Source organism: Phymastichus coffea, unplaced genomic scaffold (assembly GCF_024137745.1).
Source record: "Phymastichus coffea isolate CEN01 unplaced genomic scaffold, Cenicafe_Pcof_1.1 PCOF00031, whole genome shotgun sequence".
NCBI classification, from domain to species: domain Eukaryota; kingdom Metazoa; phylum Arthropoda; class Insecta; order Hymenoptera; family Eulophidae; genus Phymastichus; species Phymastichus coffea.
Window position 1 is genome coordinate 3,562,278 of NW_026706842.1, and position 27,605 is coordinate 3,589,882.

General features: G+C 41.6%; 5 protein-coding genes across 13 annotated transcripts; 3 read left to right on the forward strand and 2 right to left on the reverse strand.

Moving 5' to 3' along the window:
- Positions 1-1,896: 1,896 nt before the first annotated feature.
- Positions 1,897-3,320, forward strand: LOC131663092 (acyl-CoA Delta-9 desaturase-like). Its single transcript, XM_058933187.1, has 5 exons — positions 1,897-2,122; positions 2,220-2,350; positions 2,430-2,635; positions 2,729-2,914; positions 2,984-3,320. Exons 1-5 carry the CDS (start codon positions 1,897-1,899, stop codon positions 3,261-3,263), a joined length of 1,029 nt encoding a protein of 342 aa, XP_058789170.1. The 3' UTR covers positions 3,264-3,320.
- Positions 3,321-4,251: 931 nt separating this feature from the next.
- Positions 4,252-10,639, forward strand: LOC131663139 (uncharacterized). Of its 3 annotated transcripts, XM_058933280.1 has the most exons (11): positions 4,252-4,789; positions 5,028-5,088; positions 5,150-5,421; positions 5,498-5,699; positions 6,503-6,514; positions 7,105-7,267; positions 7,510-7,587; positions 7,684-7,841; positions 8,146-8,268; positions 10,060-10,204; positions 10,290-10,639. In XM_058933280.1, exons 1-11 carry the CDS (start codon positions 4,680-4,682, stop codon positions 10,637-10,639), a joined length of 1,674 nt encoding a protein of 557 aa, XP_058789263.1. In that variant the 5' UTR covers positions 4,252-4,679. The 3 variants fall into 3 exon arrangements, with proteins under 3 accessions (XP_058789263.1, XP_058789265.1, XP_058789264.1); XM_058933282.1 differs by lacking the exon at positions 7,510-7,587; XM_058933281.1 differs by lacking the exon at positions 6,503-6,514.
- Positions 10,640-13,945: 3,306 nt separating this feature from the next.
- LOC131663138 (translation factor GUF1 homolog, mitochondrial) lies at positions 13,946-16,497 on the reverse strand. Of its 2 annotated transcripts, none has more exons than XM_058933278.1 (7): positions 16,347-16,497; positions 15,456-16,268; positions 15,145-15,384; positions 14,802-15,067; positions 14,509-14,723; positions 14,222-14,434; positions 13,946-14,152 (listed from the first exon to the last, which is right to left on the reverse strand). In XM_058933278.1, the coding sequence occupies exons 1-7, from the start codon at positions 16,421-16,423 to the stop codon at positions 14,027-14,029; spliced, it is 1,950 nt and encodes a 649-aa protein (XP_058789261.1). In that variant the 5' UTR covers positions 16,424-16,497; the 3' UTR covers positions 13,946-14,026. The 2 variants fall into 2 exon arrangements, with proteins under 2 accessions (XP_058789261.1, XP_058789262.1); XM_058933279.1 differs by having other exon boundaries at positions 14,090-14,132.
- Positions 16,498-16,614: 117 nt separating this feature from the next.
- LOC131663147 (uncharacterized) lies at positions 16,615-17,474 on the forward strand. Its single transcript, XM_058933311.1, has 2 exons — positions 16,615-17,205; positions 17,286-17,474. Exons 1-2 carry the CDS (start codon positions 16,615-16,617, stop codon positions 17,466-17,468), a joined length of 774 nt encoding a protein of 257 aa, XP_058789294.1. The 3' UTR covers positions 17,469-17,474.
- Positions 17,475-17,607: 133 nt separating this feature from the next.
- On the reverse strand, positions 17,608-26,719 carry LOC131663145 (spondin-1-like). 6 transcript variants are annotated; one of them, XM_058933306.1, is made up of 16 exons: positions 26,534-26,719; positions 23,820-24,017; positions 22,855-23,083; positions 22,057-22,240; positions 21,780-21,944; positions 21,590-21,713; positions 21,383-21,513; positions 21,122-21,314; positions 20,612-20,801; positions 20,125-20,422; positions 19,379-19,595; positions 19,134-19,313; positions 18,957-19,067; positions 18,659-18,804; positions 18,509-18,590; positions 17,608-18,442 (listed from the first exon to the last, which is right to left on the reverse strand). In XM_058933306.1, exons 2-16 carry the CDS (start codon positions 23,998-24,000, stop codon positions 18,363-18,365), a joined length of 2,511 nt encoding a protein of 836 aa, XP_058789289.1. In that variant the 5' UTR covers positions 24,001-24,017; positions 26,534-26,719; the 3' UTR covers positions 17,608-18,362. The 6 variants fall into 6 exon arrangements, with proteins under 6 accessions (XP_058789289.1, XP_058789288.1, XP_058789286.1 ...); XM_058933305.1 differs by having other exon boundaries at positions 18,960-19,067; positions 21,035-21,314; XM_058933303.1 differs by having other exon boundaries at positions 21,035-21,314.
- Between the last annotated feature and the right edge of the window lie 886 nt (positions 26,720-27,605).

Here is a 27,605-nt window from a genome sequence, read left to right on the forward strand (position 1 = left end):
ACTCACGGTAATCGGAACGTCGAGGATATCGATCGATAGGCTCAATTTAACAACACCAAACAATAGACATAACATGATGTAACTGGTCAACTTACTATACTTGAGATTTGAGTGGTGTCGATTACATCCTAGATTCCGATGCTCAACTCCGGAAATTTTACAACATGCAACTGAAGTGGCGCGAAGATTAGATGATCGTTGCCTTGGGAAAAAAGAGAGGAACCGCGCAGAGTGCGCATCACTTGGTTTAGTCGCGCCCGAGATAAATCCGTGAGATTGAAGAAATTCATCTACTTCCTGCTGTTGCCAGTGTTCATCCGCTACCGGACAGCCACATTAATCTGCGACGTACTACAGTTGCAAAAGTTTTTGGAACTGTTTATGATATTAAAAGTCGACGACGTTTACGTTTAGAGCTTAATCGATATCATTCACGCTGCAACCTGACAAGTTTCCACAAGTGTTGAATGACGTAAAGTACCTTGCTAACGCGAAACGTTTGACATTTGCTATTGTATACTCTTAATCTTGTATATTTTCCTGTAACATAGATTAAGTTGCATTTGGAATGACGTATTTTCATTAATTACATAACTATTCAATATGTATAGCATAATATTTCAATTCTCCTTGATTTTATTTCTGATATAAAATAAACTTAATTTTTATTTGTTTATTAATATTTAACGGTGGATTGTGAGTACATAATCAGAAATACATAATCAGAATAATGTCTTCCGCGCATGCATACAAGATAATCTGGTAGGTCAGTTACCAACGCAGATAAACATTCCTGTTATGCAATTGACTCAGCTAAGAAAATTGTCACTTTACCATTCTATTTCTATTCTTTTAACAATGACTTATAACGTAATAGTTACTATGAACTTTCACAGACTAGTTTTATTAATAGATAATTATATAAGAAACATCAATAGGAAGTTCTAGATAAATGTCAGTTCATTTAAAATTGATAAAGTACGCGCACGTCACGTAAACAGAAACAAATAAACAAAAAAAACCGAGTCAAGTGAAAATATAATCAAAAACTGACACACTTGTTGCATACGATGCATTAGCAGAATAATTTTTATATTAAGTCATCAGCGCATTATACCGTCCCATTTTTTTTCCATTGAAACGATTATGCATTCGAATATAAAGACATGTATATTTTTATGAAGTACAGATGCTTTATGTTATTAAATAAAAAAATTCCTAATATTCTAATTTATTAGCACACTTATAATTTAGTATCGTGTACAAAAGATACACTATTTTCATTGATAAATTTTATAATTATATTTCATATCTTATTTTATTTAACGATTGAATAGGTTAAACAAATAATTTGAGAGAATTGCAAAATACACAACATGAGAAAAAAAAAAGCGCAAAGCCCAAGGTATTTATTGTAGGAATCGGCGTCTGTCTCCGCATGCCTGTGATGAAGTCTATGGTCTCTTGCCCAGTGAATAACATATTGAATACAACCACATAAAAAATACATCAGATGGGCCAGCTATCGAAAAAAAGTAGAATTCAGGTACAATATTATCCAGTCTAAAGGTACTCGTTAACATTGCTAAACATTTTCAAGAAATTGCGGTCGAGAGTACGTAATCTTTATTAATAATAACATCTTTGGATGTTTATCAAATAGGAGTATTTCGACAGGTACAAACAAAATATGTAGTTTGGGCAGATGACGTTAAAAGACTCAACTGCAATGCAGCTTCGAGTATAAAAGCCTGCAATATTTTATACGGAGCGGAGATCGCGTGTACACGATGTAACCATTGATAATTTCGTACAATTGCTTGACAACTTGGATACTCGTATGTTTATATTTCGTTAGGGTAAAGAGTGCTTTTTTTGTTCTTGAGTTTCGTGAAAATGCCCCCGAAATCTACGAGTTCGACTGCTGACGAGCATTACACAGTTGAAAAGTTAGAGAGAAACTTGGAAAACATCGGATCTGTCGAGGAGTTCGAGGCGAAAAAGCCATACGACATCAAAATAGTCTGGAAAAATGTCATCATACTTTCTCTTTTGCACGTCGGAGCTTTTTACGGTCTCTATCTGGTCTGCACTTCGGCCAAAGTTTTCACCTTCGTATTTAGTAAGTAGACGCGTGTATATAGTATCAAGTTCTCGTAAAATGTGGATACAGGCCAAGCAGCTAATTGAACATTGATAAATAATTAAATAATTTTCAGCGTGTTGTTACAGTCATCTCGGTGGAATGGGAATAACAGCTGGAGTGCACAGACTTTGGGCTCATCGAGCTTACAAAGCTAAGTGGCAACTTCGGCTGCTTTTAACATTCTGCAATACCATTGCATTTCAGGTCATCGATAATGAGACCCTTATCCGTGTACCTATCGAGAGAAGCTGGCCGCACACTAAACAATCGAATGTTTGTTCAGGACCCCGTTATTCACTGGGCAAGAGACCATAGACTTCATCACAGGCATGCGGAGACAGACGCCGATCCCTACAACGCCAAGAGAGGATTCTTCTTCGCTCACGTTGGCTGGCTTCTCTGTCGAAAGCATCCCGAAGTCAAGGAGAAGGGAAAAACCATCGATGTAAGCGACTTGTTCAGCGATCCCATCCTCAGATTTCAATACGAGTGAGCATTTACAGACGGCTTTCCGAATATCGGATAGTGATACACAGCAAAGATAGAGAAAAAAGCATTACTTGTGCTTTCTCTAACTTTCAGCCACTATTTTGCGCTGACGATCTTATGCGCTGCGATCATTCCGACTGTCGTGCCAGTGTACGGCTGGAACGAATCTTGGACCAGCGCTTTCTTCGTCGCGACAGTCATGCGTTACATATTGTCGCTACACTCGACGTGGCTCGTCAATTCGGCCGCTCATTTTTATGGAAACAGACCCTACGACAGGTAAGACAAACTCGTGCACTCATTTTCATAAGCAGCTCCAAAATAAAAAAAAGGCCCTCTGCATTTCAGAAACATATATTCCGCGGAAAATGGAGCCGTGGCTTTTCTGACTTTCGGGGAAGGCTGGCACAATTATCATCACGCTTTTCCATGGGACTACAAAACGTCAGAGTTGGGAAGTTATTCGTTAAACATGACCAATGCTTTCATTGACTTTATGGCGTGGATAGGCTGGGCTTACGACCGCAGAACCGTCTCCACGGATATGGTCAAACGTCGAGTCAAGAGAACAGGGGATGGGAGTCATTGGCAGTGGGGCTGTGATGGTAAATCTGTTGAATATTCATGACCAATTAATCAGATTTTAGATTTTGTATCTTTAGCGCACAATCTAAGAACTCTTTCGATGTGTACATATTTTAATATAATATTTTTAATAAAGCTTCTATTTGAAATTGTGATGATTGCTCCGATTGTTCTTCCGAATATAACGTAGCTTGCATCGATAATTTATTAAAGGTAATCTTTGAATTTAAAAAATCATCCTTTTATTCATTATTTGCTCCTTTTGTCGAGGCAGTACGTAATTGTAACTTGACGTACAACTGTCACGCGCGCAAATTCAAACTACTACCCTAGCGCCAAACCACCGCTCGCATTTGATGACGACCCGACCAATGAGTAACTCGTCACAAGACTCACCAGCGAAGGTGTGGCCGTAAAAAAAGCGAACGCGTAAGACAGAGATGGCGCGAGTAAAGTGAGAAGTGAGAAGTAGAGAGAGAAAGAGAGAACGTGAAATGCGATCCGAAAAGTGAGCGTCAGCGCTCGTAGTGTGTCTAAAGCTAACCTGCGAAAGAAGACGGCTCGTACTAGCGTATATTGTTTACTACACTATTTACTGCAACTGTTAAGAATCGTGAAATAATTGCCTTGTATTATTTTTGCATCAATGACAATACACGCTTCAATATTCGTCCATTTTTTACCCCCTAAACTAAATATTACGTTTGATTTCTAGCAAAACATTCGTTTTTACGAGTATCGATCATCGCTTCAATTAGCCAACATTTTTATTAATTTAAAAGAAATGTTATTCACATTAGTAGTAAGTGTCGATTATGATATTTGATTATTATAAACAACAGCTAACACGCTTATTATTGAAAGTATTCGACGTTTTATAAGAAGTAACAGAATGAGCAGCAACTCAGGCGTCTGTTTTTGTAGCTTATGATTTCTTCCATCGCGCGCGCAGTGACACCAAGTTTTTGGATCCGAAAAGGAAGGAGAGAGCGACATTATGTATATACACAGCAGTGAGGTTTCGTCTCTTTCCCCCGTTTTCGGGCATTGCGATTCGCGAGGAGTGTGTACTGTGCACGCGATGTGACGCGATGCACTTGCAATAAAGCATCACGGCGTCGCCTCTCTCTCTCTCTCTCACGCCATAGCTTTTGCAAGAAAAGTGCAGCTAGCCAACGATAAACATGAAGAAGTAACACGGCCGACTGGAGGCTTGACAAACGAGCGACACAATGCTGCTACTGCCCGCAACTTTCTCTTTTCGCGCGCGGCCGACCGAGTAAAATACACATCCACATCAAGAGAGACAGAGAGAGAGACGAGAAGAGAGCGAGGAGTGCGTTATAGTACGGTAGTACGGGTACGAGTAGGGAAAGTGGCAGTCGTCGTGGTAAATCACCGTTAATCGCACGCAAGAGTGTGCTGTGCGTGCTGTTACGACGGCAAGAAAGGCATCATCATGAGTACTTGGACCGAGAGGATGCACCGGAGGGCAGCCACTCTTGGCAATGTTGTCACTAGCTGCGGGCATCCATCCTCTGTTTCACCTTATCCCAGGAGATTAGAGAAGTTAGTATTATTGTTTTTTTTCTTCGCTTCGTTCACGATTACAGAGCACGATTACAGTATGCCCCTGTGGTTTTTCAATGTAAAAAATGCAAAAAGGAAATTACATAATGCCTGGTTAATAGTCACATTATTTAAATTCCTTTGTATTCAAGTTTTCCTTCAATTTGCTAATGATTTCACTTGTCATTCAATTTGATGTTACTATTGTTATTCATACTGAGTGTTCTTCCTTTCATAGGGTCAAATTTGGTGTTCCACTCGATGAAGTATGCAAAAATGACATACCCGGCCCATTATTGGTGAGTAGTATTGTTGTATAGCTTTATTCCAATGATTTAATGGTATATTTTACATTTAAAGGTATTAATATTGAAGTTGAATAAAGAAGCACCACTGCGCAAAGATGTATTCCGGGCTCCAGGGCACCAAGGAAACATGAAAAAACTCATACATTTTCTTCAGACTGGACGTTTAGTTAACATGGATAATTTTAGTGTTTACACGATAGCTAGTGTTCTAAAAAAGTTTCTGCGAAAGATACCTGGTGGTGTTTTTGGAAGGGATGGAGAGCAACAATTGTTTAGTGTAATTCAATTGGACAGTATAGAACAACAAAGGGACCAGATTCACAAGTATATTTAAACAAGTTTTTTATGATTATACCTTCCTCACAGTTTATTTTAGCTCGGCTGATTTTACAATCCACAGATTAATCACCTCTCTACCAATCTACACTCAGCGTTTGCTGGTTCTGTTATTTGGAACATTCAGGGTAGTAGCAGTAAATAGTGAAAGAGCAAGGACAGGTATGACCAGTGAAGCCCTGGGAGTCTCTGTTGCACCATCGTTTTTCCAAAGCTGTGTTAGTGATGGAAAAACGGCAAAAATGGAGGATGTTCTTAGGTTCAAGGTATGTTTTTTTATTTGTTTTTTGGAACTCATCAATTAAATTCATAATTGGTGAATAAAGGTAGTTGTTGTATGAACTTGTACCTTTTTCTTCTATGCCTTTATAAAAGCATGAATTATTGCTCTGAATAGAGATTATAGAAAACTTTTGATTTTTACTGAGCATATAAACTAAAACTACTAATTGATCTTTTGTAAGACTAATTTTTAGATTTAAATTAATAAAAACTATTTTTTTGAGTGAAGAGTATTAAAATTGAATATATTTGGCATAATTCTTACAATTTATGTCTAATAATCTCTACCTAAGACGTTTTGCAGCAACTACCTTTGTAACGTTAAATGAGTTTCTTTAATCTTTTGATCCATGCATCTTAAAAAATAAGTAAAATTGACATTTTACAAAAAACATTTGTTAATTTCTTGAAAAAAAAAAAAAATTATAAACTGTATGGTAAAATTACTTCAATATAATAGTATAATGAATTTCTATTAAATTAAACAAAAAATGAAAGACTTCAATTAAACATACTACTTGCTAAAACCATATACATCAAGTGTTTGTTATGAGAAGTGCTAAATTTTTTATGTGCATCATTCTTAAGCATTTAAATTGATGCAGCATTGAAATATCACGGAGTATAAACAGTATAGAATATGCATGACATTCATAAATAAAAATATCAACTGTTTGAATTAAGCATTCCATGCATGCATCTACTGGTTTCTCAAAGCCAATAGCAGTATCGTATGATTGCCTCCTTTTTTTTCATATTTTGCCTTCAATCGACGCGCGCCACACAGGCCGAGGTGTCAGTAAGTTTACCATACCGAACGATTATGTTGTATGTTTTGTTTCTCGACTAGCTCCTTCGAGCTTTTCAAACAATTTGCAAGTGACAATTGTCGTTATAGAATTCCTTAACGATTGTTTAGCCTCGCCAAAAACGTCGTGGCAGAATATAAGCATGATTCGCGCGAATCGACTTGATCAATTAGAATCCATGCAATCTCATCCAAAAGGAATTTGTGGATGTTTATATTATGTTAATTTTATACTTTATATGCATGATGAGTAATGAACTTCAGATCTCCTTGTTACGATATTAAGTGTCCTAGTGAAATTGTTATAGGGTTGATGTATTAGTTTATCGATTTGAATGAAAAAGAAAAGAATCCTATTTGATATATCTTTCATTATTTTATCTAGTAATTTTCCTGCTTTGCTCGTTTTGTAAAATCTAAATATTTTTAAATCGAGAGCATTTTTTTTTTATTCCTCTACCAAAAGTTTTTTTTTCAATAATTTTCATTTTCTTTCGTTTGTATATTGAGCATTTTTCTGCTAGATTTTCCTAATTTTGCAGAATTTTTACATCATTTCATTTAATAATTTTATTACGTAGGTTGCGACGAGAGTAATGAAGTTCATGATAGACAATTTTGGAGTATCAAATTTGTTCGGCCGAGAGAACTACGAATTCTACGCGCGGATTACCGGACGAATCCTGAAAGTTGAAGAAGATTGGATATTTAGCTTTCGCTATCCTCCTGATACCCTAGTATCACGTAAGTATCCAATAACAATAAAAAAAATCTTATTTCCGGCTCATGATAAATTCACACATGTGTAGACATTCATTTTGGCCTCAATAACATTCCTCTCATTCATCATACGTTTCCACGCATATAGTAGTCGATCTCGTAGTTCTGTCATCATCAAAATCTCTGTGAAATGTTTCATTTTTTTCTCTAACAAAACAAATCGACTTGTTTGCTTATACATACACTATTTTCGTATATCACCGCAGGGCAATTATCACTAGAAGCCGAAAAGACTTGGTTGCAATATGAATGTGAGAGATGGGGCCTGAAGTTTAATCTAGAATGTAAGCCTGCACTGTGATCCGAACAAGAAAATCTGCACGTTCTTGCCTGCATGAGCAGTTTTTTCATTACTAATGCATCTTTTTTTTTTGTTATAGCAATGTCACACCAAGAGGAATCGCAATCGACGCCGGCATTGATTCACGTTCCAGAGTCCCTCGAGCTCACCTCGTCCCTCGGGATGATCCCAGAAAATACGCTTTTGGAAAGCTACACGCGTCTTTCAGTTAGCCTAGAGGAAAATGGATTTTTTCAAGTACGTCATTGTTAATAATATTTTCTTTTATTTGCGTCTCAATGCTAAGACAACAATTATAAAGAACCGTTATTTGTTCATTAAACCAAACTTGTTTTTCGTTAAAAAAAATTTCCAATTCATACAAATGACATTAATGATTGATTTATAATGATCATTGATATTAACGCGATTAAAAATACATCCATTGTTCTTGCTGTTATCGGTAAATTGAATATTCATCATTCATCAATTTTGTTGTCTTAGACTAAACAAATGTAGTTATTGTCAGTTTGCTTGATGCTTGATTTTATGTACGATTTAGACATCTAGCCGCTCATCAAGCAATGGCAGCCACCACTCGCGTCACGCAGGCATGACACTGGATGAGCTGCGAGCCGTTAATCGTTACGCGGAGAGCACAAAGAGCCTCAGCTACTTGCCTCAGGTAGGCGTTGGCGAAGCTTAAGCAATGGTTGTTGATACGAATCAAGTCAAGCTTTTTTGATCGTAATTCTTTCTTATTTGATTCTCACTCTTTTACTACTTTTTCACTTTTTATATTATTATATTTAAAAGTTCGATAGGCATTGATACGTTATGTGATCGATAAATAACAAAATTATCTAAATTCAACATTCCTTATGAAGTCAACTTTTAAGATTAATGCATTGTTGTATATGTCGTCAACGACCATTTAGATTTGTTGTACAAGTATTGTAGTATGCTATCGTTTCATCGATACGTTTTTTTTCTCCTTTTGCGTCACTGCACATAATACACATAACTTTTTGAAACACTCTAAAAATCATGCACTTCAGAAATTAATGCTTGTTACATTTTTTGCATCGCAGTGCGTTAATTAAATTATAGTTATGAATATGTAGATTCGTAAAAACAAAGTGGAATATTTACTTTTCACACTTAATATTTGAACATTTTTTAATAAGTATTATTAGATCACTGTTGACAATAAATAAATAAATCCATGATTTAAAATACAAGTTAAGTACAAAAAAAAAGACTTCAAGAGATAGAGACTGCAATTTTTTTACAATTTGGTATTTACATATTTATATTGGAACTTCTGTCAGTGTGGTCTGTTCTTTATGTAATTTTTTTTGTCGTTTGTCAATGTTAGTATTTATTGTTCTTTCAATGCGATATTTAGTACACAATTCTCAATAATTATTGCGTTTATATATGTAGTTATGCGATCGTTGTTGCTTTTTTATGCTAAAATTCGAGGCACCTCGCATCAGTCACTAAATATAATTGCTTTTGAATCAGCTATTTAAACGCAGACGATTTTTTTATAATTTAAATGAATCTAGTTGTTGGTTGATGCACGATAATGATATGCTTCGTGGAAAATCGAGCAAGGAGCCTCAAATTTCAACTACAATACGTTTTTATAATTTTTGTATGCTCGATAAGGTCATCTAGACGTTTGGAAATAAGATTTTTTAATAATTGCAATAATAAAGTTATGAGCAAAGCTTAGGTCAAACTATAATCTATGTGTACATGAAGCCGCCCATTTCATTTTTTAAACTTAATCTCATCCGCTTTATTGTAATATCATCAATGTACAAAAACCCCATTATTGCATTTTTTTTAATGCATTTCTTTTCCACGTTCAATTTATACGTGTACAGAATTATGTATCGAAGATAAGTAATACAACAAATTTATCAAAAAAATATCATGGTTTTTATTTTACTTCTGTAAATATTTGCTTGTACGCACGTTGCACGCTATCGCAAATTTTATATTTTTAATAAGATATTGTTATGTTATCCCGCGCTTTTGTTTACGTTGCTTTATTAGAACTATTCACTCCTTAGCCCATTATCAATCGTTTTACTGAATCAAATCGATGGATCACACTTATAAAGTTTGTATTATAGCTACGGTATGTAAATATATATTATGAATTTAATTAGAACACTTGATAATAGTCTAAGTATAGTCACTTAGAATACTCAAATCAACGTTATACATTCCAGGTTTGAACAAGTAATCGCGCAAAAACTAATAACAATTGGAACACTAACCATGTTATGAACGATAATTTGTTCAAAATCGAATGTCATGTGATTGGCGTCGCGTTCGTGCTGTAGTATTGCTTCTGACTTTTGGATGGCTTACTAAATTGTGTTTAATCTTCTGGACTTTGATTTGTAGTCACTTGGAAAATTGCTAGATATGAGTGAGCAATGGTATCGTTTTTCATTAGGTGCACGAGCGGCAAACCGCACGCATGAGAACTCGATCCGAGTGGTTCCTCACTCCCGTTGGCGAGAGATTGTCTGCCACCGATAGCGATCCTATGACTGTGCACGTTCTTCGCGGATCTAATCGCTCATCTTCCGGTAACATTGGTAAGATACGCTTTCAAAGAGCAAAGCTCAGATGCGGAATTCCTGACACTTATCATTTATCGAATGCACGCATTACTCTTTTCAGCGACAGCACTGAGCGCGAGCGCCGAATCGGTAAAGAGACCGAGTCTTCGGCGAAACTCTTCTCGGGAAAAATCTCGTCTTCATCGTAGTTCTTCGCGACGCAACAAAGAGAATGGTGCAAAGAGTCGTGGCACGGAAAGCTCGAAGTCTCGTTCCATGGAAACGGTGAAAGCAAAAGGTGCGAGAGTAATGATAGACCAACAACCAGCTGAGAAGATGATTAAAAATGACGACGATGAGAAGTCGCCGCAAGACCAAAGGGCTATGACGCCGCAGATTGGTCCGCAAGACTGCACCGAGATGGACGTACAAACGTTCCACGTCACTCTCACCTACAAGCCGCGAATCTAGTAAATCAATCCTATTACAACTTCGTTCTTTATTTTCCCAAACTGTCCACGCTGACTTTCCTATCTTGCAAATTTGGTATCCTTCGCGACTTTATCTTACGTTGACAATATTTAAATTTGATGTATGTCATCCTTGAATCATTTATTTCTCAATTGTCGAGTAGTTTGAGTGCACTCATCTCCAAAGGTTGATTGATAAACCTTTGGCTAGATTGGAGAAAACTTCGAATTTTTTCAAATAACCTTTACGAGACTACGAGAAAAAGTTATTGAGGTTTTCTTATTCTTATTCCAATACATATGCTATCTTCATAGTCTATATAAAACTGAAAAAATTAATGTATAGATATACTAGAAGAGAAAATGCTTCTAATTAATTTTACTTTTATCGTTACTCAAACGTAAATTACACAATTTGCATGAATGGGATCGCAGCGTTGGCAATGAATTCAAAAGCGTAAACCAGTGAGTGGATCAGACGAATACAGCCAAATTTTTCAATTGATTTTATACATGTATCTTATAAATCTACACAAACTTGATCTATGTACAAATTCATTTTTGTACAAGTCTGTTCGAGTTCGATATAGATCTTAATCCATTTTTTAATCTTTCTACCGTGATGGGTACAACAACAAACAAGCGCGGAAAGTGTTTGCGTTCTAAAAAGACTATTGTTTTGTACATAATTTTTGTATTCTATCATCAGCTCAAGATTAACTAGTTTGTAATTAAATGTAGTGTCTCGAATAATCAATAGGAAACATTTGAGATTTTTTTTATTAAAAAACATTTGAGATACTGCCAGGGAAGTACTAGAACGGAAAACATATGTTCAGTGTCATTGATGATTTTATTTGATAATTAGTGAAATTGTAAATTATGTAGCATATTATCCAATTTTCGTAATTTTGATGAACGTTAACGAGAGTCATGGCAAAAAAAAGCCAATTTTGGTTCATAATAATAACGATTGAGAGAAGAATACAAGATTGAATGTTTTCCTGTCCAGTCAAGTTAAACTGAGCTAAGACAGGACAACACTGAAGAATTCGTATGCATTTTAGCTATAAAGAAAAAACTCATTCCATCAATCGAATTTTTGTACTTTACATTTTTATGATTAACCAATCATAAAACTGCACCATTCCAAGCGCATTTAAATGTTAAGAGTTATCTACGTATTGTATGTACTATTTTATTACCTTGTAAATTTTCGTTTTATTCATTTAAGCATTGTGAATCTGCGCGCGTTTATTTTCACGCAAGCACAAACACACAATCGACCTACTAACTCGAATGGTCGGAATTAAGCTGTAGCGAAAGCGACGAAAGTATTAATAAAAAAATCGTCATGGCTATAAGAGAACTTGAAATCTAATGCCTAAACGAAATGAGAGCTCTCTATTAAACGTCAAGAAAAGAAACAGAGGAGAAAGAGTAACAATAGCTGATCGATCACTTGCCATTCGCATCAAGACTCTGTTCGATAAATATTTCAGCTCGACGTGTTTGCCTTCAGCCTTTTTCAGACGATCGCAAGTAGCTGCTTTGCTTCCCGCGGAGAGAAGTGAAAAAAAACAGATGCATGTTGAAGCGCAAACGCGATATATGCATCAAGATAAACAAATAAATGCACGTACTAATTATATGCAAGTGTCATGGCAAAGACATGATCGCTTATTATTTGAAAGCATTACAAACGTGAAACACAAATTCCCTCCCTTCTCCCACGTGTAATCAAAAATATTCCGAATAAATGAAAAAGCATATATATTGTTTATCGTATACGGATATATTTTATACATGTGCTACAAGCACTTGTAGCTCATATATATGTATACGGATACGCAGAAAGCAAACATTTACTGGTACACATTTCACACATACACAATAGTTCTCGTATCTAAGTGTTTGATATTCTAAGTATTTAGACATTTTAAGACAAAAACATAAATGAATTTTAATTGTCTTACGATTTCCAAGTGACTGCGAAAACTTCGTCGGAAATTTATTGAGGAAAACAAAAAGGGGAAGAAAAACGATGAGTATTAATTGCATTATAATGCATTGAGTACAATTGATTTTCGAGCGATCTACATGCAATTTTAATCGATTTTTTTTATGCATATCTGGCGATAATGTCAATTATTGTATTTAGTATTATTTTACATCAGTGGAATGAATCTATCTTAAAACAAAAAGATTTAAAAAATAAATAAACAAAGCAAAAGACTTATTTCAAAGTTTTACCTTGCGTTCGATTTAAATAAAGGCTTTTTTCTACAGCACGTTTAGATGTAACTTTACATATTATATATAAAACAAAATGTAAAACAAACACCACTTTAAACCCGGTACATATATAAAGTAATGTAATGTATGCAAGTATATATATTATGTTTTATACAATATTTGAAAGCATACATTGTACAATAACAGCAACAGCAAAATCAACACGGCAAATAAAAGGGTTGAGCTGTTTTCTAGAAAAGAAACGTTGTAGGTTTTGTATAGTAAGACGATATAATATGATTGTAACTTTTATTTCCTACGATTACTTTATACTTTGGTCGTTGCATTTAGGCGATTGCGAACACGGTTGAATTTAATCCCCGGCTGTTTCGCTGATTTTATTTCTTTTGAATGTATATAATGAATTTTTAAGGTATAAATATTATTATTCCACATTTGTTGTTGAGGAAAAGAAGCACAGTTGCGACTAATCAAGTGATAAAATAACATCCTCGTTGTCAGGTTTTTCATTTATATTCTTATAATTTATTTTTATTCTTGCTAGCACCAAAGAAATTTGATTGAATGCATTATTAATGTATTTACCGCATTAACCTGATAACAATGATGTTTGTTTGGTAGTGCGACTGATGATTTCTTTTTAACAATGTTTTACGATTATTATAAAGTAGATAATTGCATAGGAAAAAAATAATTCTCGGCTACGTAATTGACAATGTGCATATCACTAGGCGTAGGTTCATTTGCAATTAATGATTATTTTAGATTCATTAACGTATGAGAATATATGATTTGTTATTTTTAATCTGCACTATCGTCATTATCAGTATTTAATATTTAATTGTAAAAACCTAATTTCTTTTTGCAATAAGTAACCCAGTGAAAAAAGTTATAGAAAATGAAATAAAATAAAAATTCTTTTTTCTAAACATTTATATTGATATGAAGAATAAATTAACTTTTGCTTATGCATAAATAAGTAAATCTGTGATCTCTTGACACCGGATTATGAATATAAATAAATAAAAGTGTTCAATCAAAATTATTGTGAGTGGTAATTTTGCAACCTTTTAACAACTATTTCAAAAACTTAACGATTTATTTTTATAAAATTTGTTATTTACAGTTTAATTTATCTTTTTAGTACGTCTATAAATGTTTCACGAGGCAAAGCAATATTGCCTACCATTCTCATTTTCTTTTTACCTTCCTTTTGCCTCGCTAATAATTTGTTTCTTCTAGTAATATCGCCACCATACTAAAAATAAGTTTAATTAGTTCACAATTTACAAAAAAATAATTTTTTTTAATGCGACTTTACTATTACCAATTTCGCCGCTACGTCCTTTCTGTACGGTTTCAAATTTTCTCTAGCCAATACTTTAGCACCTACACAGACTTGAATTGCTATTAAGAATTGCTGGCGAGGAACTATTTCCAGTAGTTTGAGACACATTTTCCTGGCTTTTTCAGTCGCTTTTGTATAATGTACGAGAGTACTGAGTTCTTCTACTTGTTGTCCATTCAGTAAAACGTCCATCTGGAATTTTTCAGTTTTTACTAATGACAACATTTCCAATCTGTTATTTAATTTTTCAATAGAATATTTCTCACTTTGATAATATTTGATTTTTCATATCCACAGTCTTCATAATCAAAACTTGCATAGCCAGAACTTACTGATTTAAGTTCATCATGAAAATCAACAATAATTTCGTTCAGAGGGAGTTTGAATTTAATCATTATTCTTTCATTGTCAATATTTATTGTTGATTGTTCAACTCCTCTCCTTTCCATGCAAATCGACATGATTGCTCCAAGATATTTCACTAAAAATTAATTGAAAAAAAATATCAGTCTAACCCTTCAAATTGATTTAATTTTGGTTTTCAAAAAATAAAAATTACTTGGAGCAATAATTGTTCCTATCACCATTGGTTCAAATAATTCTTGTATAATTTGTACATCTGGAAATTGACATGGATTGCTAAAATATATTTCATCACTTTTATATTTTATAATGTTCTTTTTTCCTGTAATTTTTGCTCTATAAGTTACTCCTGGTGCAGTTAAAATAGCTTGAGCATCGTGCTCCTGTTCAAGCCTTTGCGAAAATACTTCCATGTGTAAAAGTCCAAGAAAGCCAAGTCGCCACCCTTGACCCAAAGCTGGACTATAGTAAATTATTAATTTAAAAAATCGTCAATCAAATCGATATATATTAAAAAATTTTTTTGATTATTCTAATACCTTGACTCCTTTGTTACTGACACAGCATTGTCGTTCAATGTGAGTTTCTCAATGGCACTTTGCAAAGAAAGATACTGAGATTGATCCATTGGATAAACACCTGCGAAAACCATTGATTTAGCTATTTTAAATCCAGGAAGTGGCTCAACAGGTGTACTCTTCAAATGTAGAGTATCTCCAATATATGCCTCTCCAGAAGATCTCATATTACAAGTGATACAGCCAACTTGACCTGCATATCTAGATTGATGAAAGATTTTATTAAAATGCATTGAAGTTGGAAAAATAATAATTTTTTCAAAGAAACTAACATTTTTTTAACAAACTCTTCTTCTGGTCTAAGGAAGGATAATGATTTTATATCATATGACTTTCCTGTGTGACAGGAAGCAATTTGGTCTCCAATAGAAACCACACCATCTTTAACATAGACTAAAGCAATGCAACCTCTGTAACGATCAAACCAACTGTCAAAAATTAGAGATTTCAATGGTTTATCCCTGTCACTTGGTGGAGGAGGAATTCTTCTAATAATAGCTTTTAAAACTTCTTCAATGTTTAATCCTAATTTTGCAGATATTTTCAAAATCTCCTTTTCTTTTATATCAAATAGATTGAATAATTGCTTTGCAACTTTTTCAGGATTTGCATTTTTTAAATCTATTTTGTTGATAACAGGTATTATTATTAAATCACAACCAAATGCCAAATAAAAGTTCGCGACTGTCTGAGCTTGAACACCATCATTAGCATCTACCACAAGTATAACACCTTGACAGGCAGCCAAAGAGCGATACACTTCAGAAGCAAAATCTACATGTCCAGGAGTATCAATTAGATTTAAAACGTACTCTATACCATCTAGCTTATATTTCAAAGAAACAGTTTGAGCTTTTACTGTTATGCCTCTTTCCTTTTCAACTTGCAACTTGTCTAATATCTGCATTCCTGAATTTACTTTGATAGCTCCAGTCAACTCTAAAAGCCTGTCAGCAAGAGTACTTTTTCCATGGTCTACATGTGCTATAATGCTAAAATTTCTTATATTTTCTAATGGAGTTTCATATTCTTTTAAATCATCTTTATTCGTCGAATACAAATGTGAGAGAATCATTGGTGTACATCTAAAAAAGAATTGTTACAAGTGAATCGACTGAAAAATTTATTAGCATTACTAAACATTAAACTTTATTAGATTTTACCTCTGTTTCAAACAGAGTCCTAATTGTTGTTTGTATTGACTAGTCAATAAATTATATAATATGATTGTTGACCTCATGTTTGGAAATACACGAAAAAAGCACTTTTTTATTCAACACTTTGAATTTAATTTCATTGAGAACGAGTTTATGATGGTTTCATATATATAGTCATTCATGGTACAGTCGGGTAACGAGATACCTAACCTGATCGAACAGCTGATTAGGAAAATCAGCAATAGTAGCAGAAAGTAGAAATACTAGCAGAAAAATGGCGTTAGCCGGTATCTGTAAAACAACTCAAGTGCTCCAATTTTTTAAATTTTCACAAAATTCTGTCAATTTTTTGATAGAAACTCAATTTAAAAATGTACAAAATCTGTTTTTCATTAATAATGGTTACTGTAAATATTTCTGCATGGACAAAAAGTCGGGAACGCCAGGTAAACCAGGTGATCCAAAAACTTTGGAACAAGCGAAAAAGAAAAAAGGAATAACGAGTCCACAAATTACGTTAATTTCGTCTAATGACGAGGTATCTACTATGTCGCTGGAACAAGCTGAAAAATTATCAAAAAGAAGAGATCTTAAGTTAGTGAAAATTGTTGACTTTGACACCAAAACTGAGAAACCAGTGTACAAACTTATGACAGCTCTTGAATTCTTCCAAGAGGATTTTAAAATGAAAGAGAAAAAGAGGAAGCAAAAGCAGATGTCTGTAAAGGAGTCAAAATTATTTACCATCTCATCTAAGATTGGTGATAATGATTTGGAAAGTAAAATAAGGTATATGTTCAAATTACTTAAGAAGAAACATGAAGTTCGTGTGTTCATTGCTTGTGATGGAAACCCTATTAGAGCGGTAATTTAATTGACTCTATAATACAAACAAGCTTAACATATTAAATTTTAAGATCAAATATTTAACATTATTTTTTGCAGGAGGAAATATGTAAATTTATAAAGGAAGAGTTGAGTGATGTTTCTGGTTCATCAAATCATATTTCTAAAGGTAATATTTTAAGATTATCAATTCAACCAAAACAGAAAACTACAGTAGCTGCATGTGAAGCTGATGCAACCGACAACAATAAACCCGAGACAACCCAAGCGATAATAAAATGAAATAAAAAATAAAAAAAAAAGAACAATTGTAAATATTTATAAGTGATGTACAAATGCTATGTAGGTGAGCTTATGAGATAAGTAGGGATGAGTCAAATAGGATAAATGTACTTATAAATTCAAAACAGCCAGATAAACATTGTTTATTTATTTCTAATAGATCCATACTTTCTTTATATAAAAAGAATATTGTGTTTTCATCGGTCAATTATTATTATTGTCTACCAATGAGATGTGTTCTGCCAATAGGCACGACGAATTTGTAATAAATTGCGCATCTCATTTGTAAAGATATGTAATTTTTCGTCACATTAATTTTCTTAAGTTTATACAGTACATAGAAATACTTGATTACGTAACAGCGCCTTGATGAATTTTGTCAGACAATATGCAATATTATTTTGTCAGAATATTACGTTTGTGAATGATATATAACGTGTAATTAACAATGATTGTTTTTATAAGAAACTATATATTGCATGCATAAGTACAACACAGGTTGTCATTGCGCATCTGTAAATAGAAACGATAATTGAATAATGCTCGTTTGACGATCTATAGTGCCACGTTGATGACTAACTACAATAAAAGAATGAAAAAATCTTCATACTACTCGGAGAAAGAAAGAACTTATTATTCCATTATTTTGTGCCCGAATACACACGCGTACAAAATTAGGCTTCTGACTATATCGATCCGGAATTATTCATCTTTGCATCTTTTAAGGCTTCTAACACGCAATATTTAGTCTGCAGATATGCTAGGTATTTTACAGTGTTTACCATCAAACTCACTCACAGTTTTGTTGTTGTTGTTGTAAATAAAAAGGCCTTTATAATCATTAAGAATTGTGTTCGAATGTGCGTGCAACTGTGATCATATGCGCCGGATACTTTACTCGAATGATCGATCTTCCAAGCCGTCGAACTTGATGCTTCTTCGAAAATCTTGGTAGCTTTGCATCGCTTGCTCGGCTAATTAAACAAACCAATATGAGAAGGTTGTCGTCCCTTTTCACCGATAACCTTCTCGACACTTACCACACTCGGGCAGAACCTTCTGACACCTTTGCTTCTTGATCAGCTTCGCGGGACACGGTTTGCCGTCGTTCTTCGGCTCCACCTGTCATACCAATCAGCGTTCATCCACAGCAACAATCATCGTCAATCAGAGAAAAGCTCAAAACTCACGAGAACTTGTCGATTCATAGTCCGATGTCCCTTGCAACTGTAACAAGGCGACCAGTCGCTCCACTCGGAAACTTTGCAGTCGACTTTTTGCTTGTCACTGCCTCGCGGCTTCTTCCTTCTCTTCTTCTTGCTCGCCTCCTCCTCCGCTGCAACGACAATCGGAAAGGGCGGACGAGTTAGAGGCGTGCAGTTTCGGGCGTCGTACGAAAAAAAGCGCCAACGTGGTGGACATGCCGCGCGAAAACCAAGGGGGGTAAAAGCGCTAAGAAACGAAAGACGCTAGCCATCTACGAGTCACCACATTTGTCTCGCTTCGCCTTGAGCGCGTCGCGATCGAAGCTCAGCGGCACGTTGTAGCTGGCGATGCTGCTGACCTTCAGCTTGTAACTCCTCGGGCCGCCGAGGTCGTCTGGTGCGTTAGCGAATAAGCGATCGTTAGCGGGCCCGTGCGCAGCCCCTCGACACCTCAACTTACGGAATTTGCCGCAGGTCGCCTGGCACTCCTGCATCGTGCGGAAGTTGTTCATGTTGCCGTTGCAGCCGCTGTAGCGGAACAGCTTGCACTTGCCGTCGCGCTTGTCGTAGTAGTAGCGCAGCGAGTTGTCGTTGTGGCCGTCGAGGCAGGAGCCCAGCTGCTCGGGCTGCGAGCATATCACTGCCGCGCAAAAGCGGCGTGCGGATCAGGCTCTCGCGGACGGTCCGCCAAGATACATCGCGTACCTTTCATCAGCTCCTTGGTGATCTCGCACGACTTGGTCTCGGCCTCGCAGCTGGTCGTCTCGAACTGGCAGGCGTACAGGCTGAGGTCCTTCTCGGCCTCGGGCGAGCTCATGTACTCGGGCTTGATGGAGCGCGAGTGCGTCTTGGTGCCCATGCCGCACGACACCGAGCACGGCGTCCAGAACGACCACTCGGTGTAGCGCTCCTCCACGCACGTCTGCACAGTGCCAGTTTTACGCTCAGTTCGTCGATTCGCGCGCGAGCCCGGCCACCGCGAGCAGCGACGCGCGAGCAAAGCCGAGGAGTCTGCTCGAGCGTCTGAGATATTAGTTCGAATTGCTGAATTAGTAGAAGCGACGCACGACACGCGTACGTTACCGACTTGATGGAGGAGAGAGCGAGAGGATTGTGAAAGAGACAGAGTTGTCGATGAATCAGTGGTGTGTGATCGAATGGTGGCGTTGTTAGTTAAACGCGAACGGCGAAGCGTCAGTTTGCTGTGAGTTGACTCGTACCTTGGGAACGCGTTTGATTCCGCGCGCGAACACCTCGTGGCGCCGCCTGACCGAGCTCCTCATGCTTTCCTCGGCCTCCATCAAGTCGTGCGCGCTATCCGTCGACTGCTCGTCGTCGCTCCCCGTGGCCTGCTCCTCATCCTGCTCCTCATTCTCCTCCTCCTCCGCCTCCTCCTCCTCCTCCTCCACTTCTTCGTCTGCGCCCGCTGACTGCTGCTCGAGACCCCTTACCGTCTGCTCCTCGCTCGTGTCTACGCTCGGCTCCTCCGGCTGCGCTCCCCCGTTGGCCTCCTCGCCCTCCTCCGTGGCCGCCTCCGTGCTTTCGCCCGCGCAGCGCGGGTTCTTGGGGCAGTAGTCGGTCTCCTGCAGGTGGATGTCCGGGTGATCGGCGCGGCACTTCTTGCGATTTTTCTTCGGCTTGAACTTGCGATCGCGAGTGCGCTTCTGCGGGCCGCACCGGCGCGTGCACGGCGTCCAGTCGCTCCACTGGCCCAGGTTGCAGTTGGGGTCGACCACTTCGTCCGGCGGACTTGAACAAGCGGACAGCGGTTGCATTGCTCGCCTGGCGCGTGGCAAAGAATATCGGCGACACCGGAAGTGGCTCTCGCGAACGCGAAACGGCGCCGGGCCAAGCGCGCGGCCTCCTTCGCCTCGGCGCGTCGAGCTCACTGCCGACGCAACATCGGAGCTGCGAGGTATCGGCGAGACGGATGCTCACCACTTGACCACGACGCGGCCGCCGTCCGGGTCGACGGGCCAACAGCTGTCCCTCTGGGTGAGCTTCTCGTTGCAGCCGTGCTTGGAGGCTCTGGGCTCGTTCAGGTAGCTGCGCTGGCGCAGCTTGTGCCCGTGGCCGCACGTCACCGAGCACGGCTGCCAGTCGCTCCACGCGGTCGTCGTGCACGCCTCTGCAACAGGGTTCATCGCCGCGATCAGCCAGCCGAGCCCGACCCGAGCCCGACTCGAGCCCGGCTCGCGCTTGGCCGCGCCGCGCCGCGCCGCCCCCTCGCCCAGCTAGGCTACGTACGCGGCAAAAGAAGCACCTGACGCGCTCGAGCTCCGGCGGCCGACGGCCAGCCCCGTCGCGGGCACTCCTACGCAAGCGAAATAAAGGGCAAAACGTGAAACCAAAAATACTTGCTGTCTTGAACCGGCTCTTGCTCGTCATTCGCGTCGCCCTCGTTATTCTCGGCATTGCCGCCAGTCTCGTTAGCGCTATCGTCATCACCTCCGGCGTTCTCCACGCCCGGCTCCTGGCGCTCGCAGTCCTTCTCGTAGATCCTCTGCCGGTTGAGGTAGAGCCGCGCCAGCGGGTTCATGTCCACGGCCGTGGGCTCGTAGAACGGCGAGCCCTCGTCCTCCGGCCAGCTGGTGGTAATGCGCCGGATCACGGACTGCGGCTGCGTCGGCGCGTCCGGCGACTGCGCTCGAGAAACGCGCGTGCATTAGCCGCGAGGTGGGATCGAGCCGCGCGCTCCGCGTGCCCTACCTCGTATCCCACGCCGTCGTCGGTGCCCGCGTCGATGGGGTACAGGTTGAGCTCCTTGTGCTCCACCCAGGAGCAATTGGCCAGACAGAGCTCCAGTCCGCTCACGCCGACGAACCAGTCGGGAGACGGATCTGAATCAGTCGGACAGCGCGATCACACACCGCGGTCGGTCGCGTTCGAGCGAAAACAACAGTCCGCGCCTCTCACCGATCATCGACACGAGCGAGATGAGATGATGTCGCTGATCGACCCTGAACACCGCGAAGGTCTTGCTGGTGATGTTCGGGAAGTTGATCCCCTTGGCCTTGATGATCGTGCGTATGTGGGCGCTCTGCAAACACGCCACGGTCGCAGTGGGTCGCGCGGCGGAGTCGCTCGGCGTCGCTCGCGGCCTTACCTTGTTCTTCAGCTCGGACTCGAGGATCCGCGTGATGCCGCTCTCGGCGACCTGCTTCAGTCCCTCGCTCGCCTCGTCGTTGTACTTCCAGAAGTGGTAGTCGGACGTGTGCGAAGCCCCGATCACGTCCGAAAAGCCGGCGCTCCACGGGTTCGAGGGGAAGTTCTGCGGGGACAGATCAATATGCGAGCGGCGCTGTATCGCCTCGTTTTCCAAAAGTCACTCGCTCGCCGTTGCCGACGTTACCGCGGCCCCCATTGGCGCTACGCAGTCTCACCTTAGGATGGGTGTACCTCGACCACAGTCCCTCGAACGTGATCTCGTACTTGGCTTCCTCGCAGGCGCAGCACTCGGGCAGCTCCGGCCCCGGCTCGTCGATCAGAGCTTTCGGATCTTGGCAGATTTTCTGCTCGAGGCTGCCGTCCATGTACCAGCGCTCCTGTGACTCCATCACCATTCCTCTGTGTGCCGCGCAGTTCGCGACGATTAATCCACCTGGTCAATATTTGCTCCCATCTCTTTCAAAGGCCGGAGCGGGGCTTCGGGTTATTGGGTACACGACCACGCGGATTAAGCCTGCGACTTCAACCCGATAACGCTCCGCTCCGCTCTGGCTTTTTTATTGTCGTCGTCGTCGTCGTCGTCGTCGTCGTCGTCGTCGTTGCCGTCGTCGTCGTCGTCGTCGTCGTCGTCGTCGTCGTCGTTGCCGTCGTCGTCGTCGTCGTCGTCGTCGTCGCCGTCGTCGTCGTCGCCGTCGTCGTCGCCGCCGCCGCGATGACGTGCAAATTCGCCCGTTGTCGAGTCGAATCAGCTCGAGCAGTTCCGTACGGATGAACACGGCAAATATGCCGATTGCAGTCGCAACGGCACTGCGTTTTTCGGCAAAAATAACGCCTGCAGCCTCGTTCTACAATTGTCCCGTCGGCGTTTCAACGCTATCCACGGCAATCCATTGCCAATAATGCACTTAGATCTTTTTGGAAATACGCGCAATAACGCAACGCTACATCGAAAACCTTCGCTGGCCAACAGCCCACGACCGGAGCGCACTCGACAATGGCCGGGCAAGGTTCACCTGAAGATGACGCATCCGTTGCCCTCCGCAGGACTCGTCCAATAGGCCGACGCGTCGTTCTTGGCGATGTTCGAGGTCTGCGCTATGACTTCTGGGCAGTCCTGCGAGAACTCGGTGATCTCGTTGTCGTACAGCTCGAACGTGCCTGGCGACAGGGTCTTGTTCTCGTTCTCCACCGTCAGGTGAAAGCGCGCGAACGTCGAGTCTGCGTCTTTGGACTGGATCATCACTACGGGGCAGAAAGATCAGCTCGTCTCTCGCAAAGGGGTTGAACGAACGAGTCGTCGCTCGCCGCCGTTCCCGCTGACAGTCGCGGGCGAAGGGGCGGGAGGGGACGGTGGCTCTGCACACCATAACCGGCGGCAATTTATGGCTTCGCCGACCGGGTCTTCTTCCCCTGTATGCTCGCGCGCGTTCTCGCCTTTGCAGTCTCGATCGTTCGCGCCGAGGATCCGCCAAATGGAAGGCCACTTCCGGGCGCGACTTCGCGGTACGAGTCGATCGGCACGCGTAAGCGACTCATTAGCGCCGATTAATCTCCGAGTTGCCGAACGAAAATATGAAAAATCGTGGTCGATTGGAAGGGAAGGGGGAGGAGGCTCGCGACAACTCCGAGGTTGCATCTTCGTGGCTTTGCTCTCTCCACATGCACTCTCTTTTTGGCCATGAGCCAAGTTTGACTCGCCGAACGCGGAGTGCTGCTCGTTAGTGTTTTCGCGGTCAAGGATGGCATTTCCCGAAATTGACATACGCGACATCATAATTTACGCTCGGCAGGATTTCACCAGCTCGTAAGGTTCGAGCGCCGGATGAAAAGGGCACACGGCGTCGCAGCAGGCATTCAAAAAGCGCAAAAGCAACGCCAAAATCGCGCGTCCGAGCCGGGGTAGTTGTCGAGTATCGATCGGCGAGCAATTTCGTCAAACGAAAGCCAGCACCCGAATCGCACTTATCGGATCGGTCACCTTGATACTTGGTATTGGGCATGAAGCTCTTGAATTGCTCGGTGGAGTTGATCTTCAGCAGCAGCACGTGGTAATGATCGCCGACGATGTGCGGCCCCTTGACGTCATCCCACTTGGACTCGCAGTGCATCCAGCCGCTCGCACCACACAGCAGCGCGCCCATCAGCGCCAGACGAATCATCGCTGCTGCTGCCGCTGCTGCTGCGAACATTTCAGCTCGTCGCACTATTATTTTTCCACCTTTGTTACGCGAATGATCGTCGCCGCGAATAAATTGTTTGCGCGCACGATCCTCGAAAAGCCATTGGGCCGTGACTTAATCGAATGCCCCCGTAAATTATTTGTGCGCGGTTGCGCCCGAGAAAATCAGCGCGCTGCGCCATTTGTCGCGCCTTTTGGTGGGCGAGCGGGGTGCCGTGAATAAAATTCGACGATCGAGACACGAATCGCGGTGAATCAACGAGCAGCTCGTCGTCACTCGCGGCCGCGAACTAATGATTCGCGAAATAGGTCAGATACTACTGCGCTTTTTACGCTGCGGCGGCTCATTAAGCGAGCACGGCAACGCGGCAGTTTAGCTTCATGCGAAATAATCGATCGGCGCGCGCGCGCGCGCGAGAGAGAGAGGCAGAAAGAAAGCCCCTCTTCGGCAAAATAAGGAGTAGCAGGCTTTTCTGGCACTCGACGAAAGTCGGAAGCAACTTCCGTCTCGCGAAGAGTTTCGTCTCGAATGAAAGGAAGCAGCTAGGAGTCGGTAGCCGTTATTATGTAGCGCGAGCGCGAGCTTTGTAAATAAAAGCAAGCTGCTTTTAATGACGCGCCCGAATTTCGCGCCGATGTTGCTTCTTTCTTTCCTTTGCGCCCTTATCAGCGTCTTTCGCGATTCTAATTGCGCGTCGGCAGACCGACGAGTTCGATGTGTAAGAGTGAAAAATTGTTAGCCGCGCGGCCGCGTTAATTAACGGAAAACAGCAAGCACCGCGCGAAGCGAAAGCTCGATAATCGCGTGTCAAGCCCGGGAGAGAATGAAAATGAACTTGCGGCTGCCTGGGCCGGGAGAACGTAAATTCGCGGGGATAGCATCGGTCTCGAAACCTCGCGGCGGGCTCGCCTCGCGATTGCTTTCCTCGTGCCGCGCGAGATAAAAGCTGCTCTAAAAAGATCGTAGATCTGATAAAAACGCCTCGCGAATAATAAATCTCTCTCGGCTCCCTCTCTGCCCTTCTCGACAATCGATATCCTCCCGCTATAACGCGCGCAATTAAACTCTTGCTTCGACGCGCCTTCTCGGCTTTTTCGAAGAACCAACTCTCCGACGCGGAATAATAAAAGCGGATTTGAATAAGCTCTAATTGAGCATCAAGGTGAAGGTTGCGAGCTGCGCAAGCGAGCGGCGACGAGTATCAATTCGATTACCGATGCGCGCGCGCGGCTGGAAAATGACGTTATAGCTCGCGAGATTCAATTTTTTTTTCCACCGAAGACGTAGCCGAGATAGTTTTTCTTTTCCTTCTTGAGCGGGGGGGGGGGGGGGTGTGGCAGAGGCACGAGCTTACTCAGAGGTTTTCGTGTACTTAGGCTAAACGGTGACGATGGCCAATAGCGGAAGCCTCATGGCCAATTACTGGCTCGCCGCCGATGCTCGCATTTTCTCGCCGCGTTGCTTGCAAAGAGCAAAGTCTCGCTTCGGACTGACTGCCGGTGGAATAAGGAGTTTCGAGTGACTATGATTAACGGAGCGGATGAGTGGATTTGTGTGGCTTGGTTTTTGTGCCGACTCCGAGTTGTTTTTCGAAACGTCCTCCGGCCGAGCGAGCTCTCTTTTTTTTTTTTTTTTTATTCGAGACGCTCTCGAAGGACAATAAGGCTTTTTATACTCATTGTTAGGTTGCGCTTTGCTACTTGTAATTTATTGGCACGGTGCAAGTGCTGCGAGCATATCGATGGATTATCCGGAAAAGTTACTGAAAATTCATAAAATTAAAATAGAATTCAGTCGTGATATACAATAAATTTGAACTTAACTTCGGTTAGTCATGATTATAGTTTGAAAGCAATTTCCAATAGACATTCTCCTTATATATATCACTGCAGCCTTTCGGATAATAGCTATAACGTAATTGAAAAAAATGTTCCTACTTCGAAGCAATGCCGTTATCGGAAGAATAAAAACGCGAAGGCGGAATCAGCATGCGCGCGCGGTAGTTCTCTTCTGCAAAGCTGCTCAAGTCCCATCCTCGATACAGCTAACAATGACTTTTCTGTCTATTAGAGCTTCCTTGCCCCTTTTGTTCGCTCGATGATTGCGATTCAGCGCCGTAAAACCAGTTTTCATTATTAAATTCAATCGCAACACAATGACCAGCTCGACGTTTTGAAATTGATTTGCCCGGCAGCGCAAACAATTATCGACGTTAATGCATTTACCAGCGAGCAAGAGGGCGAGAGAAGGAGAGGGAGCGCGCGAAACGAATTGGCCGACGCGGAATTTTCAGTCATCGCATAATTGATGCATTTAAACGGGTTAATTTAGCTTGAACGCGCGTCTCGCTCTGGCATGCAGACTCAACGAAACCCATGCGCGCAAAGCGCGTCGCAGACGGATCCAGTTACTTCTTCATTCGCGTCAATGAGCACATCGACAAGTTATTCAAATTGATATCGCTGTTATTCGAAGGGAAAAACAACGAAACAACGGAATTCGGGAATCCTACCTTGAGCGTGGATTCACTGCGCCGTCGAGTTTCTCATACCGAGCGTGTGCCGCTCAGTCGATCCACAAAGAGAAGCAGTACTATCAGGCAGCGGCCGGTCGCAAACTGCGGCGTAAGCGATACGGCCAGGATCGCCGAGCGACAGGGAAAGCGAGGAGCAAGGGAGCTCGAGCGCTCGCGGCCGGTCCCCGACGGCGACTGAGCGAGCGCTCGCGGCGTTCCGCGGCGCTCGGCGTCCACCCTCTGGTCGCCCCGCGCGCGCTTGCGCGCGCGCCCACACATGGCCCCGCGCGGCGCGTCAGCTCTCGCAGCGCGCGGCATACGTGCGCGTTACCTCATTAGCACCCCTAAATCAGCTGCCGACCGCCTCCTCTGCCCGTGCTCGCAATTAAACGCCGCCGAGAGCGGAGAAAAAGAATCCGCTCGTCCGGTAAAACGCCGCCGGCTAATTGGCTGAATTGCTCTGTTTGTTGCGCGCCTTGAGCTCAATTCTTTTCCGGAGAGAGAGAGAGAAAGAGAGAGAGAATGTATATTACGGCGGCAAGGAAGCGCGCGTAATCTCCGGGGATGACTGGAGAAATATCAGACCAGATATCGAACTCCTTATATATTGAATTCTCATATTTTGCTCACGGCTCAGCCGAGTTTTATTGGGGACGCGTTATTAATTGCGCGCGCCTCGCTGGCGCGACGACGCGCCTCCTCCTTTTTTCGTAGCCGCGAAAGTTCCAGAGATATATGCACAGACGCAGCCTCCAACTTCTGATATGAGTAACGTGCTCGAATCTTTTCTTTATTTTTGGTCGTTCATAGTTTCGCGAGCGAATCTGCCTTCAATTGAATTTCCTGAAACATGTAATGGCGTTATTGGCCGGTCCGGCGAGATCGATACTTTCAATTAAATTTTTTTTTTTTCACGGGAGGTCTCCCCAGCGCAGGCAAACGTGTAACTTTTCACTGAATTTGGATTTTCCGCCGTACGCGGTGATCTTTCGAAATGTATAAGAGCTGCTAGGAAACGAGCTCAAATACTGTCGATTCCTTCAGCAAACTATTTTATTTATTATAATCT

What these genes read in the sequence shown, in the direction of transcription:
- LOC131663138 (XM_058933278.1), bottom strand. Translation starts at nt 16,423, where the DNA reads ATGAGGTCAACAATCATATTATATAATTTATTGACTAGTCAATACAAA. An exon ending in AAAAATCAAATATTATCAAA is followed by an intron (nt 14,435 to 14,508) that starts GTGAGAAATATT and finishes GAAAAATTCCAG; the next exon opens with ATGGACGTTTTACTGAATGG. An exon ending in AGGACGTAGCGGCGAAATTG is followed by an intron (nt 14,153 to 14,221) that starts GTAATAGTAAAG and finishes ACTTATTTTTAG; the next exon opens with TATGGTGGCGATATTACTAG.
- LOC131663092 (XM_058933187.1), top strand. Translation starts at nt 1,897, where the DNA reads ATGCCCCCGAAATCTACGAGTTCGACTGCTGACGAGCATTACACAGTT. An exon ending in ATCCTCAGATTTCAATACGA is followed by an intron (nt 2,636 to 2,728) that starts GTGAGCATTTAC and finishes TCTAACTTTCAG; the next exon opens with CCACTATTTTGCGCTGACGA. An exon ending in GGAAACAGACCCTACGACAG is followed by an intron (nt 2,915 to 2,983) that starts GTAAGACAAACT and finishes TCTGCATTTCAG; the next exon opens with AAACATATATTCCGCGGAAA.
- LOC131663147 (XM_058933311.1), top strand. Translation starts at nt 16,615, where the DNA reads ATGGCGTTAGCCGGTATCTGTAAAACAACTCAAGTGCTCCAATTTTTT. An exon ending in ATGGAAACCCTATTAGAGCG is followed by an intron (nt 17,206 to 17,285) that starts GTAATTTAATTG and finishes TATTTTTTGCAG; the next exon opens with GAGGAAATATGTAAATTTAT.
- LOC131663145 (XM_058933303.1), bottom strand. Translation starts at nt 24,000, where the DNA reads ATGATTCGTCTGGCGCTGATGGGCGCGCTGCTGTGTGGTGCGAGCGGC. An exon ending in GGCGAAGCGAGACAAATGTG is followed by an intron (nt 18,805 to 18,956) that starts GTGACTCGTAGA and finishes TTGTCGTTGCAG; the next exon opens with CGGAGGAGGAGGCGAGCAAG. An exon ending in GAAGGTTCTGCCCGAGTGTG is followed by an intron (nt 18,443 to 18,508) that starts GTAAGTGTCGAG and finishes TTGTTTAATTAG; the next exon opens with CCGAGCAAGCGATGCAAAGC.
- LOC131663139 (XM_058933280.1), top strand. Translation starts at nt 4,680, where the DNA reads ATGAGTACTTGGACCGAGAGGATGCACCGGAGGGCAGCCACTCTTGGC. An exon ending in TATCCCAGGAGATTAGAGAA is followed by an intron (nt 4,790 to 5,027) that starts GTTAGTATTATT and finishes TTCCTTTCATAG; the next exon opens with GGTCAAATTTGGTGTTCCAC. An exon ending in CAAAGGGACCAGATTCACAA is followed by an intron (nt 5,422 to 5,497) that starts GTATATTTAAAC and finishes TACAATCCACAG; the next exon opens with ATTAATCACCTCTCTACCAA.